The following is a 19,305-nucleotide window of genomic DNA, read 5'->3' on the forward strand; positions in this document are numbered from 1 at the left end:
TGCTGGTGATCAATAGCCAATTCACTGCTAACTAGGAATTTTTTCACCCTGGGCAAACAGCTTGAAAAGAAGGCTGATTTGGGAGGAGATGAAAATTAGAAAGCACCAGGAGGTGTCATTGCTTTTTGTGGCAGGCATGGAGAGAAAGGTTAAAAAGACAGAAGAATGGAGAAGGCCGTCAGCACCTTCTAAATTTGGTGCCCTAAGACAATGCCCCATCTTCCTACCCTAGTTATAGCTCTGATCAGGATACAAGCCCATGTCTATTCTCTCCTCTGGATTCCTCCAAGGGATTGATGATCATTTGGTAATTATATTTGCCAGTTTTTTCAGGATCACAGGATAAAACTCATCTGAGCCTAGAGCCTTAAAGTCACTTAAAGGGGCTAGATTCTCTCTTACCAATCTGGGCTTTAGTTCTCTCTTAATACTATTCTAATCTGACTCACTTGAAAATCATCTGTAGGAAACAGTGTGACACAGTGATGTCAACCTCCTTTTACTTCTTAAGCAAGAACGTTTGGCATTCAGTAAGGGCTCCAGAATAAAAGCCAAAAGGATGCAGGTGGGTCCTGCCCCTTGGGACCTGTGTGACCATGAACAGGCTGCCTACCAGTGAAAACCTCCCCCTAGGGACTTCTCAAACCACTTTGTTTCACCTTAACATGCAATATTGTCACTTAGTTCATCTCTGTTTGTATCTAGGTGATATACCGGATACCATGCTGGACATGAGTTCAAATCCAGCCTCAGACACTTATTATCTGTGTGGTGCTGGGCATCACTTAACCACCATCTATAAAATAGAGATAATAAATAGAGCCTACCTCACAGGGCTGATATGTGAGGATCAAATGCTCTAACTTATGTAAGCATAACCTTAAAGCGATATATATTAGTTATCATTATAATTCCCCTGCTAGACTATAATCTCTATGAAGAGAGGAAACATGTTTCAACTAATAATTTGTATAGCTCTTTCAGATTTGAAATGATTTCATTTTCTTCTTACAGCAAACTTAGAAGGTAGGTGCTGTTATTATCCCCGTTTTACAGATGAGGAAACTGAGGCAGAAGGTGGTTAAGTGACTAGCCCAGGGTCACAAAACAAGTGTCCGAGGCAGAATTTGAACTCTGTTCTCCTGACTCCAAGCCCAATACTCAACCCTTATCCCACCTGACTGTCCTAATGATATTGGGAAGGATGGGAAAGGACAGAGACAGAGATTGCTCCAAGGTGATAAACCTGGGTAAGCAGAATTATGGTAGTGTCCTTTTAAAGTAAAAAAAAAAAAAAAAAAAAGGAATTTAGGAGGAAAAATATGATACATTCTATCTGATATTTTCCAGCTAAGAAGTCAAGCAGACAGTTGACAAATGGCAATGGGAATTCTGGAAAGGGATTGGGGGCTGGATATATAGATCTGGGAGCAAAGAGCAAACAGACAATAATTAACTCAGGGCCTTGTCACTCTTCTGGATTTGCCTTTGGCTAAGAGGTCCTTCTTTGATCTTGTGGATTTGCTCTTTGTAAACCCATCCTCATGGAAGAGTGCCCCAAGCGCCAACACGTCTTCTTGTATAATTCCCTTTTATTTCCTCATTAGGTTCGCTAGACTTTCTAAAAGGGAAGATAGCTCTAGAGAGGAGAAAGGCTCTCAAATATGAAAGCCAGCCACAGACTCTAATCATATTTCTTCGAAATGGTGAAGTCTAATGGCTTGAGAAATAGCCACTTCCGATCCTATGAATTTTTCCATTTAGTCCCTAAAGGATATCTCTTAGATGTACAAACTAGCGTATCTAAGGAGGCAAACGACTGGATTTTACCATTGAGCCCCTAATGAAATATCAAATCTTCTTGCTTTAATAATGGGGATTTTGAAAAGTGAGAGAGGGAGGGAGGCAAGAGGAAATCTTGCTCAAGTTTCTCTCCTATTCTAGGTTCCAAAACCTACATTTCATCTCTTCCCTTGTTCAAAGTGTTGAGTAGAATAATGATGAACTTCCTTCAAAATAATAACAGCTAGGGGCAGCTAGGTGGCGCAGTGAGTAGAGCACCAGTCCTGGAGTCAGGAGGACCTGAGTTCAAATGCAGCCGCAGACACTTGACACATGTACTAGCTGTGTGACCTTGGGCAAGTCACTTAACCCCAATTGCCCTGCCAAAAGGCAAAAAAAAAAAAAATAAAAACCAAAAAAAAATAATAGCTGATATTGCTATAATGCTTTAAGTTTTACAAAGCACTCGACTTGTCCAAGCCCATTTGAGCCTCAAAATATCATTATTTTCCAGATGAGAAAACTTTCTCCACCATCAGAAGTTGCCTCAACCAATGAAATCACAGATCTGTTAAAAATGTATTTCTTTCTTGTTATGAGTAAGTCGAGGTTCAGACCAGGACACAATCAATACTTCGGACATCCCAGGGGAGAGCCCAGTGGGACCATGACTTAGAATGGATTCCTGGAAGCTAAGCCTCTCTCAATGTAGCCCAAGACTGAAATCACATTTTTCAGCTGCTTAGGATTATTCAGTATCAAATGCACGACTTGAACCCAAGGCTCAGTGATAACCTTCCCCCTCAAACCTGGCAACACACATTGTTTTACAACTCGCTGATTCACTTTTCATATGACACTGAACATTAATGTTTCCTGTGTCTGTGTTGGCAGCTAGACGGCAGAGTGGATAAAGCACTAGGTCTAGAGTCAGGAAGACCTGAGAACAAATTCATGTTGTCCAAGCACCTCGTTTTATAGATAAAGAAATGGGAGATTAGAGCGAATTTTGTAACTTACCTCCAGTGCACTCAGGTTGCAAGTGACAGAGCCAAGATTGGAACTCAGGTCTCCTATGTCCAATGGGAAAAGTGCTGGATTTGCAATCTAAGGCTCTGGATTCAAATCCCAGCTCTGTAACTTACTTCCGGTGTGACCCTCAGGAAGACAATTAACTTGTCTGGGCCTGAGCTTCCTGATCCGTAAATATCAAGGTACTGAACAAAGTCAACTTCTAGGGGTTTTTTTTCTCCCCAGGTCTAAAATTATGATCCTACCAATACCCTGAATTGCTTTGTTATCATTAAACCTCAAAAATAGCATCTTCAACTTAATTTGTCATTTTAACATTAACAGCTTCATTGTCTTTGAAGAGTATTGTTAACTGGTTCCATTCCCTAGTATTAATAAATGGTTCTGCCCCCTGGGGAAAGTGATGAAGAGTAAAGGAAAAGTGCAATAACCTCCCCCGACCCATGAGCATCTGCTGACACAGATCTCTTACAGGTTAGGGACTTGTCACTTTGGAAATTCCAAAGGAAGGGAACGTGGGCCAGCTGGCAGGGGTAAAACAAGAGTGGCTGCTGGAGATGATCTATCCATCAATAAACATGAACGAGTCGCTTACTCTATACACCCTTCTAAGCACTGCAGGTCAAAGTAGGAACAAGGGTAGTCTGGGTACCTGGAAAAGTATCAAAGGTGCCCAGGAGCACAGAGGGCTGTGCTGCCTGGCACGAGTCCTAAGGGTGCTGGAACAGGCTGAATTTCTCCCAAAGTTCCCTAGAGAAGCAGGCTGCTCCAGGGCTGACTTACCATACAGTGGATGACACAGACATTCTTGGGGTTCTGTTGAAGCCAGTTGTGCATGTTCTTGCACACAGCATAGAGATTGTGCAGACTCGGCGCTTGTCGCATCGGCCAGCTGCATTCTGAGACCTGGGAACCACCACAAAGACGTGAGTGTTGCTCTTGCCTGGGTAGATGGCCTGCTCAGGGGGAAACACTAAGTGGGGTGGTTTCTACATCATGCACAAGTTCTTCTTTTAATAGTTTGGTGTCAAGGGAAAGGAATCAGAGGAAATCAAATATAATGAAAAGAGGAATATAAGAGGGAAGGGGAGGGAGGGGGCATGAAAAGTTAGGGGAAAGGGAGAGGGAGGAGAGAGAGTGGGGGATTGTTCTCTTCCATGGTAACTGTATACCACTAGGTAGCATAGTCCATAGATCTGGGAAGGAAGATAAAGCATTTATTAAATGCCTACTATGCCAGGTACAATGCCAAAACAGGGTAAAATCATGGTGTCAGGGGTTTGTTTTGAACTCTGGTCTTCTTTGCTCTAAACTCACCACTTACAACATTAATGCTATATTACCTTGCCTTAACAACATCTTAATAACTCATACAAACCTCAAAACAACCTTGAGAACTCAACAAATAAACTGTAACGGAGTCAGGAGAGTCTCACAGTTAAAATGTCATCAATAAATCATGTGGACCTTGCAACAACCCGTTGAAATTCAAGAATGTTTTTTCCTAACAATAATCGTACTGAATATTTATAACGTCCAAAGTACATGGAATGAAAGTTTCTCAAAATATAGGTACTGAGCGGATGAACTAGAAGACACCTGAGAGCAGGACTCAGGACGTCTCATTGCCATCCTCCTGCCTGCTACTGGACCTGTCCTGAAGCTGCCTCCAACTCTCTGATTCAATAATCATTTTATCCCCAGGCACCATCATTCCCTGATGACTAAGCATGAAGACGGCAGCAGGACCACACCTGCCCCAGGACCCCCTGGAGAAGGAGAAAGATGAGAAGGAAATTACAGTGGGAATGAGAACTGATATTTTGGAGGCCCCTAAAAGCTTTCACGCAGGCCTCGAGGTGGAAAGAGTCATGCACCTGCAGGTGTGCCTGGGGCCTAGAAACAGATTTTTAGATATCATCTCTTCACATTCAGCTCATCCTGCACCCTCTGCCTTCCTTCAACTCCCCTAGTACTGAGAAAGGTCTCATGAATTATGCACATCATCTTTCCATGTAGGAATGTAAACATAACGGTTCAACTTAGTAAGTCCCTTATGAATTCTCTTTCTTGTTTACCTCTTCATACTTCCCTTGATTCTTGTATTTGAAAGTCAAATTTTTTGTTCAGCTCTGGTCTTTCATTGAGAAAGCTTGAAAGTCCTCTATTTTATTGAAAATCCATATTTCGCCTTGGAACATTATACTCAGTTTTGCTGGGTAGGTGATTCTTGGTTTTAATCCTAGCTCCTTTGACCTCCGGAATATCATATTCCAAGCCCTTCAATCCCTTAATGTAGAAGCTGCTAGATCTTGTATTATTCTGATTGTGTTTCCATAATCCTCAAATTGTTTCTTTCTGGCTGCTTGCAGTATTTTCTCCTTGACCTGGAAACTCTGGAATTTGGCAATAATATTCCCAGGAGTTTTCTTTTTGGGATCTTTTTCAAGAGGTGATCAGTGGATTCTTTCTATTTTATACTCTGATTCTAGAATATCAGGGCAGTTTTCTTTGAGAATTTCTTGAAAGATAATGTCTAGGCTCTTTTTTTTGATCATGGCTTTCAGGTAGTCCAATAATTTTTAAATTATCTCTCCTGGATCTATTCTCCAGGTCAGTGGTTTTTCCAATGAGGTATTTCACATTGTCTTCCATTTTTTCATTCCTTTGGTTATCTTTTATAATATCTTGATTTCTCATTAAATCACTAGCTTCCACTTGCTCCAATCTAATTTTTAAGGTAGTATTTTCTTCAGTGGTCTTTTGGACCTCCTTTTCCATTTGGCTAATTCTGCCTTTCAAGGCATTCTTCTCCTCATTGGCTTTTTGGAGCTCTTTTGCCATTTGGGTGTCCTTTAGCAAGTCATTGACTTGTTTTTCATGGTTTTCTTGCATCACTCTCATTTCTAGTCCCAATTTTTCCTCTACTTCTCTTACTTGCTTTTCCAAATCCTGTTTGAGGTCTTCCCTGGCCTGAGACTAATTCATATCTTTCTTGGAGGCTTTTGATGTAGGCTGTTTAACTTTGTTGACTTCTTCTGGCTGTATGTTTAGATCTTCTTTGTCACCAAAAAAGGAATCTAGAGTTTGAGTTTGAGTCTGCATTTGAGTCTGAGTTCATTTTTGCTGCCTGCTCATCTTCCCAGCCAACTACTTGACCCCTGAGCTTTTTGTCAGGATATGACTGCTTGTAGAGTACAGAGTACTTTGTCCTAAGCTTTAGGGTCCAAGCACTGCTGTTTTCAGAGCTATTTCTACTCCACCATCACCCCAGGCTCTGTCACAGCAGCATTCCTCCTCCCCCAAGAACCGCCAACCAGGACAGCAATTCAGATCCAAGCAGGGCACAGCAAGAGAATCTTCCTTTGTGCCTACAAAGCACTCCTTGCATTCCCACTCTGATCTGCTGCTAGATTCCTCCCACCGTGTGAGCCAGGGACTTGGGAAGCCGCTGAAGCTATAAGCTGTAAGCAGCCTCACGAGTTTCCTGCTGCTGCCACCACCGCCACTGCACCACCCCCCCCCCCCCCCCCCCCCCGGCCGGGATGGTGATTGGACCACTCTGAACTCGATTCCACAGTTTCCCTCTAACCTGCTCTTTGGCTTTTGTGGGTTGAGAAGTCTGGTAACTGCCACAGCTCACTGATTCATGGCCCCAAGACTTGTTCCGTCTGGATGACTCCAGGTCTGGTCTGTGCTGGCGTGGCCCATGCTGGGCTGTGCTCTGCTCCCAGCACTGTGTGATAGACCCTTCCCGGTGACCATCCAGGCTGTCCTGGGCTGGAGACCTGTTTCCCTCTGCTATTTCATGGGTTCCACAGCTCTATAATCTGTTCAGAGCCATTTTTACAGGTGTTTGGAGGGATTTGGGGGACAGCTTAAGCAAGTCCCTGCTTTCCAGCTGCCATCTTGGCTCCGCCCCCCAGATTTTCTCCTTTATAAAGTAAAGAAGTTAAATATGGGAAATACCGGAGAGATCGAGTAAAAAGAGAGAGAAATCTTGGCCCTTGCTATCACCTCTCCCAAAAGGGACCATAAAATATCAAACCCATTTCCATCCATACCAAATACAAATGACAGGATTATCCAGTTTGGAGTTGTCTGTTGTGCCTTGCTGAATTATGTGTAGGTGAGAGGGAAAGGGGGTGTGACAGAGATGGAAAAACTATGTAAAAGTAACTAAAATTTGTTTTCCTCGATAATTTTTTTCATGAAAATATCAATGATGTAGCAGAAAAAAACATTCTACCGAAAGGTGGGAGACTTGGGTTGGGGTGCTACCTTGGTCGCTAATTAATGGTCTGAAGTTGAGTGAATGATTTAACCTATTTGGGCCTCAGTTTCCTCATCCATAAAAAGAGGGATTTGGTCTAAGTAATCACTAGAGTTCCTTCTAGGTCTAATATCTATGATCCTACCCCGCAAAAGCTAGTTTTAAGGGCATTCAGTTGCAATGCCCATCTGATAAGTGACCTCAGGGCCAAAAATCAGACAATCCCTGCTTAGCTAAACATAGTAATAGCTCCCAAGTCACTAATTTAATCAAGTCAACAATATGTACTTAAAACCATCTATAACTATATATTTACTTGACATATAATTGCATACCATTAAGCAAACACGTAATTAGGAATTTTTAAGCATGCATATGGTCTAAAGAAAAAAATCCCATAAAGGCATTTTAAAAAGGAAAATTCAATCAAAGCAAGCTATTTTTGTTCTCCAGGGTTTTCCACCCCACACAATAAATGCAATCCTTAAGCACAAGACTTCACAGTGCCTTCTCCAAGGTCCTTCCCCAGATCTGATAAGGATTTGATGAACAAGATTTAAAGGGTGTTATCACAAATATGGAAAGCTAAGGAGAAGTAGTCAATGAATACAAACAGCTTCCAAGAGTTGCAAATCATTAACAACCATATGAAAGAATGTTCCAAATCACTAGTAATGAGAGACATGCTTTCTTTTTAAATGACTTCTGTGGTTGCACCTTAGGCCCAGCAAATTACCAAAGATTTATTTAAAAAGAAAGAAGATCGGAATAATTGATATTGAAGCAAACTAATGTATTGTTTGTAGACTTGCATATTGGTCCAACCATACCAGAAAGAAATTTGGAATTAAGATAATAAAGTGACAAATGTGGCCAGATAGAATGACAAAACTGAATCCTGCCTAATTATATCCAACAAGCTCAGCCATAAGGATGAGATGAGAAAACATACCTGCCTCTTGCTTTTGCAGAAGTAGGGGAATACAGGTATGAGAAATTGCATAAACTATCATACTCAGTTGCTGTGTTAATCACTTTTGTTCAAATCCTCCACCACCCCCCCGCATATCTTTTTTTTTTTATTCTTAGTTGCAAGGAATGGCTGACTGGGTTGGGGAGGGAAAATAATGCATTTGGAAATGATGATATAAAAACAAAAAAATCAATAAAAATAAAAGAACAAAGAAAAAAATCAATTCGAAAAGACATTTATGTAAGTCTCTGAAGTTCTCAATCCCACAAAATAAACAGAATCATTAAGTCTAAGATTGCTCAGTGCCCCTGAGCTCCCAAATCCTGACTCTCCAGGTCACAAAACATGGTGCTGAAGGAATGGGGTCCAGCCCACCACACCAGAGCAAATGGACAGAAAGGTACCTGGACTGAATCCAGCTCTATCCTCACCTCTCTCTTCCCTTAAGAACAAGGTTTCCTAGACAGGTTGCAGAATTATGTTTGCTAAGGGCAGCAGTAAAAGCTGTTGCTGTCAAAAGAAAACTGAAATGCTCTTTGCTGATTTTCTAAGGTTCTCAAAGGCCCTGGAGGAGAAGGGTGCGGCTGGCCAGCTTTTGTCCAACTCTTCATGACCCCATGGGGGTCTTCCTGGCAAAGATACTGGAATCGTTTAGCATTTCCCTTTCCAGCTCATTTTACAGATGAGAAGACTGAGGCAAACAGGGTTAAATGACTTACCCAGGGTCACGCAGCTAGTAAGGATCTGAGGCCAGATTTGAACCCACGAAGATGAGTCTTCCTGACTCTAGGCCTGGCGCTCTATGCACTATGGTGCTGTGGCACCACTTGGCATCTTACTTACCGTTAAACTTGTGGGTCTTTTCTGCTTGATGACTACAGTACAGTATGCTTAAGTAGATTAAACTAACACCAATAATCATTACAATAAGCACAAAACAATAGAATCGCTATAAAGAGAGACCCTATGGTATAGCGGATAGAGGGCCAGCCTTGATAGCAGAATGATCTGGATTTAAGTCCTACCTCTGACAGATGTGTGACCTTGGGCAAGTCACATAACTTCTCAGAGGCTGTAAGCCACTGAGAAGGTGCTGAAATGCATTGGCAGAGGGAGTTCCCTTACCTGGGAGTTCTCTATGCCAATGAAATCACAGACCTGGAAAATAATAATACTATTAACAAGCAATGACATTAATATGAAATTCTAAAGATTTCAAAGCCTTTACATACATTATCTGGTTTAATCCTCAGAACATTCCAGAAAGGAAGTTAGTATAGGTGTTATTAGATGAGGAAACTGGGGCTCAGAGAACCCCAGCTCTACGTTATACAAAGCCCTGTTCTGGGTGCTGGGGATACAAAGATGGGTACAACATAGGCCCCGATCTCAAGGGATGGAGAAGAGCCCAGCTCGGCTGGAATACAAGTAAATACATCGATATGAAGAACTCTGAAGAGGAGATCATAATCTGTCTTCTCTCATTAGATTGCAAGGTCCTTGAGGGCAGGGATGGTCTTTTGCCTCTTTTTGTGTACCCAGCACTTAACCCAACACCTGACACGTGGTAGGCACGTGATAAACATTTGGTTTGTTGTTTTGGTTTGGTTTTGACTGATTGATTGATAGTCTGTGTCTTAGAATGTGATTGCCAGGGAGCTGCCTGATACACAAGAAGACCCTGAAAGTTCCTTGGGTCACACCGCATCATAAGCGGGAAGTGAAGCTAGGTCCTCCTGCCTTCAAGAGCATTATTATGTCTACTACACCTCACTGCTGCTCATAGGCTGAAATATAGAAAACGAAAAGTGAAGTGTAAAAGGGATGGTTGGACCCACACCAGGAAGGGTTTTGAATGTAAAAGCAGGAGCTTACATTTGACTTGGCAGCCAATCAGGAGCCCCTGAAGCTCTCAGAAGTGGGGTGGATTGACTTCACATTAGAGAAATTATAGGAGCTGCAATGTAGAAAATAGATCGCAGAGGGTATAGACAAGGCCTAAAGGCTAGATTCAGATGGACTAGAAGAGGTGAGAAGATATGAGGGCTTGAATTTCAGCTCTGGCAGTGGACAGAAATGGCCAGATACTAGGTACATGACCAAAGTAGATATGGTGGCACTCCTTCACTGGATGGACACCAAGATCATGAACTTCAGGCAACTGAGAGCAGGCTGGGGCCATGAAAATTTGAGGAAAGAGGATGAGCTCTTGTAATGTAAGCTCTTGCCCTTAATATATGATGACAAAAAAAAAACAGAAAAATATCCAGCATCCACTGGCAGATGGAAACAAGGGACTGGTGCTCTGGGCAGAAGTTGAGGGATGGAGGCAAGAGCATCGAGAGTCACTTGCCGAGGAGGGATCATTGAAGTCATAGGTGTAGATGAGAATCCATGAGCACCAATTATTTTTTAATAGGAGCTTGACAGGAAAGTGAAGTTTCAACGACAAGAACACCTCATGGACAGTACGGTCCTTGGGGTTGTGAAGAGTCAGACACAACTGAACAACAAGTGTCCACTGTGACATCAGTCTCAATAAATAAGAGCCCCCAGCCCTTCTGGGCCACACATCTGATTTTTCTTTAATGACCCAAAGATGATACTACCTTTGTCCAAGAGAACAAAGATCCAGAAGGAGAATAAACTTTGGACGTGGAAGGGCCCATTGGACAGGATTCCACTCTTCTCAGTTTTTTTTTTAAGCACATGAAGAAGCTTGAGAACTGGAGGCCAAATGATTTGCCCAAGGTCACTCAGGTAGCAGGGAGCAGAGTGGGGCTCAAGCCTCCACATACCACCTCCAAATCCAGAGCCCTCTCCATCCCTACCAATGAGAGCCATAGGACAGGAATGCGCTATCATCGCTACTGATTATCATCAGTCTGTGCAGTTCTTTAAGTTTTTGTAAAGCACTTCATATGTGATCTCATTTGCTACTAACAACAACTCTGTGAGGTTGAGGCTATTATGATTCCTATTTTACAGATGAGAAAACTGAGGCTGGGAAAGGAGACGTGATCTGCTCAGAGTAACACAACAAGTGAGTGTCTGAGACAAGACTGGAACGTTGGTCTCTCTCATTACAAGTCCAACATTGTCTCTACCATGCCGCCTACCTAGAGAACGTCTCAGAATCATGGAGCATTAGTGCTGGAAGGGATCACCCACATCCACTGAGCCAAGAGTTCTGGCAGCCCCTTCACAGAATGCTGGTTATGGTTTAATGAGTAATTGAAGGAAATGGCTGCATTTCAGGCAGGGCTGAGTAAAAATGAAGATGTATAATTGTTTGCCTCTCCAAGTTCACACACCACCCCCCTCTGAAAACCCACAATGGCCAGCTGACCTCAGGTTAAAAACCCAGCTCCAATACAAACCTCTCATTCCCATTTCGAAGATAAGAAAATGGAGGTTCACTGAGAATGGTATTTGATTTTTTTAAACTCTCACACAGAGCCATACCTAGGAATTTTGGCACCTGGGCAAGTACTACAAACCAGGTTCCCTGTTGACTTGAGAGTGAAGGAAGAGACAGAGACCCCAGGCCATGTATACAAGGTCACTACTGGGGAAGCTTCTGCATGGGGAAGGGGGGAGCCACCATCTGGCAGCTTCCTATTTTAACTAATCTTGCTAATGAGGTGCTCAGCTCGGTGGTTTCTACACTGCTGACAGATGAATGTGCTCTCTGTCCTCCAAATCTGCTGCCTTCCCAAGTCAAGGACCTGGGGCAAGATGGATGACTCTGCCTGTCCTCCATGGGAACTCAGGATGGTTTTCTCCTTCCCACCTGCAGCCCCTGTGGTGCTTAGGAGCCCCACAATGACAGGGAATGGTAGGTAGAAAACAGCCATGGAACATTCTGGAGGCTGTAGACAGGGCCAGGCTTAGAAATGGAAGCCTGATACCCTTGTCATAGCTGTGGTATCTGAGTGCTGTCTCTCTCTCTCTCTCTCTCTCTCTCTCTCGCTCTTGCTCTCGCTCTCTCGCTCTCGCTCTGTGTGTGTGTGAGTGAGAGAGAGACAGAGATACAGAGAGAGACAGAGACACAGTCAGAGAGACAGCAACAGAGACACATACAGAGAAACAGAGACAGAGTCAGAGAGAAGAGGAGAAGGGAGAGGAAGGGAAAGGAGGAGAGGAGAGGAAAGGAAATGGGATGAGAAGGGAATGGAGTGGAGGGGAGAAAGAGAAGCTCAAGGAGGGTCAGAGCTTCATAAAATCATAGCTCTAGAGCTATCTTAGAGGCCTTCTAGCCCAACCACCTCATTTCACAGAAGAAGAAACTGAGGAATAAAGGGATTAAAAGGCTTGTCCAGTGTCGGGCAGTAAATGGTAGAGCTGGAATTCGAACTGAAGTCCTAGATCTGAAGCTGCAAGGGCCTTGCAGGCTATTTTGTCCAACTCCCTCATCTTACTGTGGTCCTTGGAGATAACCTGTCCAAGGTCCAAGGTCTGCCAGGCAGTAAATGACCCTGAGAGGAGGCACACACAGTTCCTTTGCCTCCAGGCCCTGGTCCTCCCCAGCACAGCTGCTCAGCTCAGCCTGATCATGGAGGCTGCTGAAGGCCCGGGCATGAACTTGTTCCCAAATACTCTGCAACATCATTATTTCATGTAGCCCCTGCCAGGCCATGTGGCCTCTTAGCATAATTAAATACTAATGAAGTCACCCGTTAAAAACTGGCGGCAGGAGGAAACTCTTCGGGGAAGTCATTTCTAAGCATAATATAAAGCAACTTTGAGTCCAGAGCGTGGACCGGATGCCTTCCTGGCCTCCTCCGATGCTACATCTCGCCACAAATTGTCCACTTCAGCTAAATCTGACATTTCTGTCCCCGTGTTCTTGTGCTCCTGCCTTTCCCTTGGCCTGGAATGCCCTCTATCAATGTTGAATCCCTACCAGCTTTTTAAAGACCAACTCAAATGGCACCTCCTCCTCTAAGAGAGAGTCAGTGATCCCTCTAGGCAACATAATCTTTCCCACATTGGGAGAGGGGAAGTGAGATCTTCTACATGCTATGTACAAGATAGCTAAAGTGAATTGGGCATTTCCAATGAGATCTTACCCAGACATTGCATAGCATGCTACAAAATCTCATGGTCGGTCTGTCAGTCATGCTCTGGCCCACACTGGGCATCCAGGCTAGGGCTGGGCACTGAGGATGAAAGCCGAGCCTCTTTCCCTCCGGTGACTTAGAATGGGAGGGAAGACGTGCATACACGAAGCAAGCAGAGAAGTGCACCAAGTCAACAAAAAAAAGAAACAAAAGAAAAAACAAAGAAAGCGATGTGATGATGTGAAAAAATAACATTTGGGTATCAATCTGCCAGCACTTATTAAGCACCTGACACATGCTGGGCAACGTGCCAGGCACTGGGGTTACAAATGCCAAAGTGATGCCATCTTCCCTCAAAAAGCTTAGATTCTATTGTGGGAAACAACATGTTCACAGCGAAGCAAAGAGAAGACACATTCAAAATATAGCAAAATAAAAACAAAGAGGCTAGCAGAAGACACTACAGCCGCAGAGCTTCTATCCACAGCCCCTAGCCTGGGGATCTGCATACAGGAAGTGTTTAAAACTTGTACATTAAATGATTGAACAAAAGGGACTTCCCTCATTACCATGAATTCAGGACACTGAGAGGGACAATGTAGTGCAGTGGGTGACCTAGGGCACTGAAGCTGGAGTCAGAAAGACTTTGGTTCAAATCTTGCCTAAGATTCTTGTGACCCTTGGCAAGCCATTTAACCTGTGTAGGCCTAAACATTCTCATCTGTAAAATATGGTTAAACTCCATCAGCTCTAAATCAATGATTCCATGGACCTATAGCATGCTATCTGATGAGGGAACATTGTAGAAACACACAGGAAAGAACCCTGGGTTAGGATCTGGGTTCTGTAACATTCAGACAATCACTTCACTTGTCCTCTGTAAAACAGGGATGCTAATGCCCATGCAATTTGCTCAGTAAATTTGTGATGAGATCAAAGGAGAGCATGTCCACAAAGCACTCTACAATGGGCAGAAGCTAGACCAACCAGCTATTGTTATTGTTAACAAAAGGAGCAAAACAGCAGAGGGTAAACATATGTGGGGGTGGTGAGTGGGGCTCTGTCTGTAGGTTGCTGTGTGGGAGGAGGGAAGCAAAGCCTCTTGGGAGTAAGCAAAGTGATTAAAACCCACAAGTAGCTAATGGGCTGAAGGGATAGAGAGTTGTGCTTAGAATCAAACTGGGAGACACTTGGTTAAGCAATTCTGCTCATTTGGGGCCATCTGCCACACAGTAGAAGGAGGTGGCATTAAAGGGGCCTGAGGGCAGCTGCCAGTAGAGGCTGAGAATGAGTTAGGACTGTGGAATTTTGCATAAGGGAAGGTGACACGAGTGCTGGTGACAATGAAGCTGTCAAATTTTCAATGGCGATGGACATTACTCAAGACAAAAGTAAGTCCCTTCTCTTCCTCTCCTCTGCTTCTATCCAAATCCCAGACAGCGCTCCATCAAGACTCAGCTCTCCTCCAGCATGAAAGCATCCCTAGCTATTCCAGACCACACTGCCCTCTACCGGCTCAGAAACCACACAGCATTTGTGACACATGAGTCCCCAACTGCTTAGACCTACTGAGGGCTCTCTTGGCTGCTCTGGGTTATTTTGCTTATCTTCAGCTCAATTCAACATGACCACTGCCACTAATATTAAGGAGAGCAAAAATATTTGGAAAGTATCTTAATAGCGACCTCAATTGCTAGTACCTTCCCCTCCTCCTCACCGCAACCCCCTCCCCCCCCACCAAGTACCTTACGTTAACTTTTTGTCGTTCAGTCATTTTCAATTGTGTCCAACTCTTTGTGACCCTATTTGCGGTTTTCTTGAGAAAGATACTGGAATGGTTTTCCATTTCCTTCTCCAGCTCATCTTGCAGAGGAGGAAACTGAGGCCAACAGTGTTAAGTGATCTGTCCAGGGTCACAAAACTAATAAGTGTCTGAAGCTGGATTTGAGATCAGGAAGATGAGTCTTCCCGACTCTAGGCCTGGCACTCTAGCTACTGCACCACCCAGCAGCCTTTACACTAACTACATTGTATTTATTTGTATTTGTTCTCATTTTATTCTACCTATACTCAAACAGACACTTGTCTCTCCCAACAGAACGTAAACTCTGTAGGTGGAAGTATTGCTTCATTCTTTGCTTTTGTATTCCTAGCCTGACCCAGAGTAAAACATTATTAGTGTATGTGGACTGAAATCCCTGTACAGTATTCCTGAACCCAAGGCTCATCACCCTGAGCAGCGTTAGGACAAAGACTAAAACATGGCCAAGAAGGAAGAATCCAACTGATCTATCCAACGACCCAACAAGTAAAAATGGCGTAAATACTCTCAGAACAGGCATCACTTCATTCATCAACAACCAAACCCAACAACAGACTACTTGTTTCTTTAAACATAAACAGAAAGTCACTTACCTCCAGATAGTGCCCATAAAACAGCCACTTCTCATAAGTGATCTCATTTGAGCTTCACAATTCTGAGAGGTAGGTTCTACCCTTCTCAGAATGGTGGATTGGTTGTTTGGTTTTTTGTTTTAATTTGTAACTGAAGGAAATTCTAAATTTCAGTTAGATGTCAGTGAAAATAAAGATATATTTTTTTCCATCCAAGGTCAGGGATTCCCTGAAATCTATCCACGGAGCCAGGTTAAAAACCCAAGTCCTAACATGTGCTGACCTCCATACAAAAGAGCAGCAGAATGGTTCACAGAGAAAGCATCCACATGAAGGTGCAGTTCAAAAGGTTTATTTCCACCAAGGGTTCTTCACCTGGGGTCTGGGAATGTAGCTTGAGAAGTGTATTTTAATATGATTGGTTTCCTTTGTCATCCTACAAATTAAATTTTAAGCATTCTGAGAAGGGGGTCCATGTCCATAAAGTTTACCAGTTAAGAGCCAAAGGGGTCCAATGCATGACACAAAATGGTTCACACCCCTTGCTTGACATCATAGTTGGTTTTGTTGTTTTTTTTTTAATTAAAAAAGCATCACCTGGCCCATTTTCACTGCAGTGTTATTCACATGCTTTAGACCTGGTAATAGATGTAATAGAAGTGTCAAAAAATATATTTTACCTGGTAGGTTGTTCTAAGGGCTATATTTTTGGAAATTTCATTATTAAAAAACAGATTTTCAAAAATACTTTGGAAAGTGTTACCTATTCCTTGTTCCTGGAGCATCCAAATGCCAGTATAAAGAAATAAAAAGGGGAGAACTCATTGTTTCCTGGATATATTCATGAGCCCAGAGACCATCACCACAATAAACAGCACTTATATAGCATTTTAAGATTTACAAAATGTTTACCCTCGTGACAAGCCTGGGATTCAGGTGCTGTTATCAGGTTCATTTTACAGGTGAGGAAACTGAGGCAGGAGGGGTTCGCACAGGCAGTAAGTGTCTGAGACGACATTTGAACAGCACAGTGGACAGAGCACTGGCCTGGAGTCAGGAGAGCTCAAGTCTTGCCTCAGACACCTTCCTAGCTATGTGGTCCTAAGTCACTTCACGTCTTCTTCAGTTTCCTCGTCTACAAATGCAGATAGTAATAGCACCTACTTCCAGAGTCTTTGCGGGGATAAAATGAGATAAAGTTTGTAAGGACTTAGCACGGTACCTGGCACATAATGGACACTTGATTAATGTTCATCTCCTTCCTTACAAATAGAATAAATCTATTCCCTCTTCCATGGGACAGCCCTCCAAATACTTGGAAGGTGGTCATCGGGGCCCCCCTCGAGTCATGTCTTTACCTGCATTTCATCATCGGAGAAATGAAGGGACAGAAGCAGACAATGGGCCTTCCTTTGCTGACCCAGTGCTTGGCAAATATGAAACACATGGCACATACCTTTTGACTTGACTTGACAGAATGAATTCTCAAGACTCCTATAGAAGCAGACCGACTTTGGGCTGAGAACTTCCAGCATGACCTTCGTTAACACTAACCCACTGAGCTTACCAACGACAGAATATTTTTCACCCTAAATTAAAAGGTGTGAATGTCAACCCAACCATGGCGACAGATGATTACTTCCTGCATATATTTTCACCCAAGGAATTTTTCAGGATCTCTGAGAAACACCTAATAAATGCTGAATGATATAAATCCTCCAGAGTTGGCATTATTAATCTCTTCTGCACACAAAGGAAAAGGTATCTTCAGTCAAACTCCTAGAAACAGCCCCTGAGAGAGATCCTGGCTGTGACCCCAGATCAAGGACCACTCACCCTGTTGTGAAACTTGGCACTGCGATAGGATTTGGGTGATAGATTGAACACTGTATAATGGTCAGGATGCCTGGAATCCAAGAAGGTTCGGACATCTTCTATCTGATTCCTGAATCCTAGCTCAACTCCTTCTGCGGGAAAGGACATCACTAAGAAGGGAAGAAAAAGAATTCTGATAAACATGACTATCCATCATGGCTATGTCTTTGCAATCATATGAAAAATAAAAAACTTACCGATTATTCTGGAGGTAATGTAGGAAATGTCTAATTCTCCCTTAGTGTAACTAAAGACAAGAAAGGGAAAGATAATTGGTTAACAACTGGCCTCAACTGCACTAAAACAATCCACTTACCTTCTAGCCACAAATCACCTGTCCCTCTTCATCCCCACCCCAATAAAAGAGTATTGAAAATAATCCTAAGAGACCGCTATACTTCCTTTTAACACACAGATGAATTTTGACCACCTTGATGCATTCATTCTGCCAAAAGAATCATCCTTCTGCTGTCAACATTGATTCACTGAACAATCCTTGTTACTTAAGCGGCCCATCTATAATGCCCAAAAGCTACCTCCTCACTCCTTCTTTAGATGTCACTCCAAGAACACATGACATTCCAGAACAGAGTAGTTTTGAACACTCATTAATAGCAGCGCTCCAGCCGTACAGTCTGTACTGAAATAACTCAAGATGGTGAGCCCCAAGACACGGCAGACTTTGAACAGAAAGGTATATTAGTACTAATGGCAAGTGCGCTCAACTCCAGGCATGCCAAAATAGCTCTAATATCTTCTTCCTTACTGCCTTCAATTCTCCCCACTCACATCCTTCCACTCTACTTAACCTGGGTGTATATCACTATATAGGAGCAAATGGCTATATATTTTTCCATCGCTTTTGATCAGGAGCATTTATTTCTGTTTCTATCTCCCCAGTTAAGCTTAAAGCATTTTTTGGTAGGGAAAGATCATGTCTTCAATTTCCCGTGAAGCTACACAAATCAATCAATCAACCAACCAGCTGTGTGTAACCTGGGTGAGTCACTTAACTTCTTAGGGGCTCGATTTCCTCATCTATAAAATAAAGAGGTTATAAGAGGCAATGGCCTCTAAGGTCCCCTTCCAGCTGGGCACACTGTAAGGATAGAGAATGTGATTTCATTTGGTATAGGGAACCACCAGGTGAGGAAACTCCTTCTACCAATCCAGGTCATCATTTTCTCTGTAACTTATCATCTTAGAGAGTTTTTATTAAGTGTTTTTAAGCACTAATTTATTTACAACACTTGGGCTAAGACCTGGAAATGCAAAGAAAAAGCCAATATCAGTCCTTTTCCTCAAGGAGCTTACTTTCTAATAGCAGAAACAACATGTGCTTAACTAACTACAGACAAGATGCATAAAGAGTGGAGAAGGTAACCTCACAGGGGCAGGCACCAGCATGTAAAGAACCAATTATGAGTCTGAACATAGTAGGCGCTATTTAACTTTCCAACATCACCAATGACCTGATCTAAAGTTTACTTCATTCTTATGACTAAGTTCTCTAGCTCTCTGACATGTTCCATCAGTCTTTTCTTGCTAAGCTTCTCCTAGACAGAGACACAATGGCTCCCTTTGATTTTGTTTGGGAAATTTCTACTCCTGTGTTCTGCCTACTCAGCATGGATGGTGTCCATACTTCAGTCTTCCACTTCCATGCTCATCCTCACAGAGATACTGACCATACTTATGTCTCTGACAATCATATTTTTTCTGTCTTTTCTCCCAGACATCATTCCAAATCTGGGTGTCTAGCTCCTCCTAAGGAGGTCCATACTTCAAACTGCCTAATCAGCCTCAGTTTCACCTTCCCCTCAATTTCATCACAAGGAACTTCTAATGGTGCCCATCAAGACTCTCTTCCAAGTATGGAGTTTTAGGATCTTTTAAAATTACCTCATCGACCA

At 43.0% G+C, this 19,305-nt stretch overlaps 1 protein-coding gene across 1 annotated transcript in view; it reads right to left on the reverse strand.

Annotated features, from left to right (window-relative positions):
* DNAJC6 (DnaJ heat shock protein family (Hsp40) member C6) overlaps window positions 1-19,305 on the reverse strand; it is a 121,026-nt gene that overhangs the window by 43,904 nt on the left and 57,817 nt on the right. The window contains exons 3-5 of the mRNA XM_036757517.1: window positions 17,590-17,639; window positions 17,354-17,502; window positions 3,598-3,720 (exon numbers count right to left, since the gene is read on the reverse strand). Of these exons, the coding sequence (XP_036613412.1) occupies window positions 3,598-3,720; window positions 17,354-17,502; window positions 17,590-17,639 (322 nt within the window). The remainder of the gene's footprint in view (window positions 1-3,597; window positions 3,721-17,353; window positions 17,503-17,589; window positions 17,640-19,305) is intronic.

This window comes from Trichosurus vulpecula, chromosome 4 (genome assembly GCF_011100635.1).
Source record: "Trichosurus vulpecula isolate mTriVul1 chromosome 4, mTriVul1.pri, whole genome shotgun sequence".
NCBI classification, from domain to species: Eukaryota; Metazoa; Chordata; class Mammalia; order Diprotodontia; family Phalangeridae; genus Trichosurus; species Trichosurus vulpecula.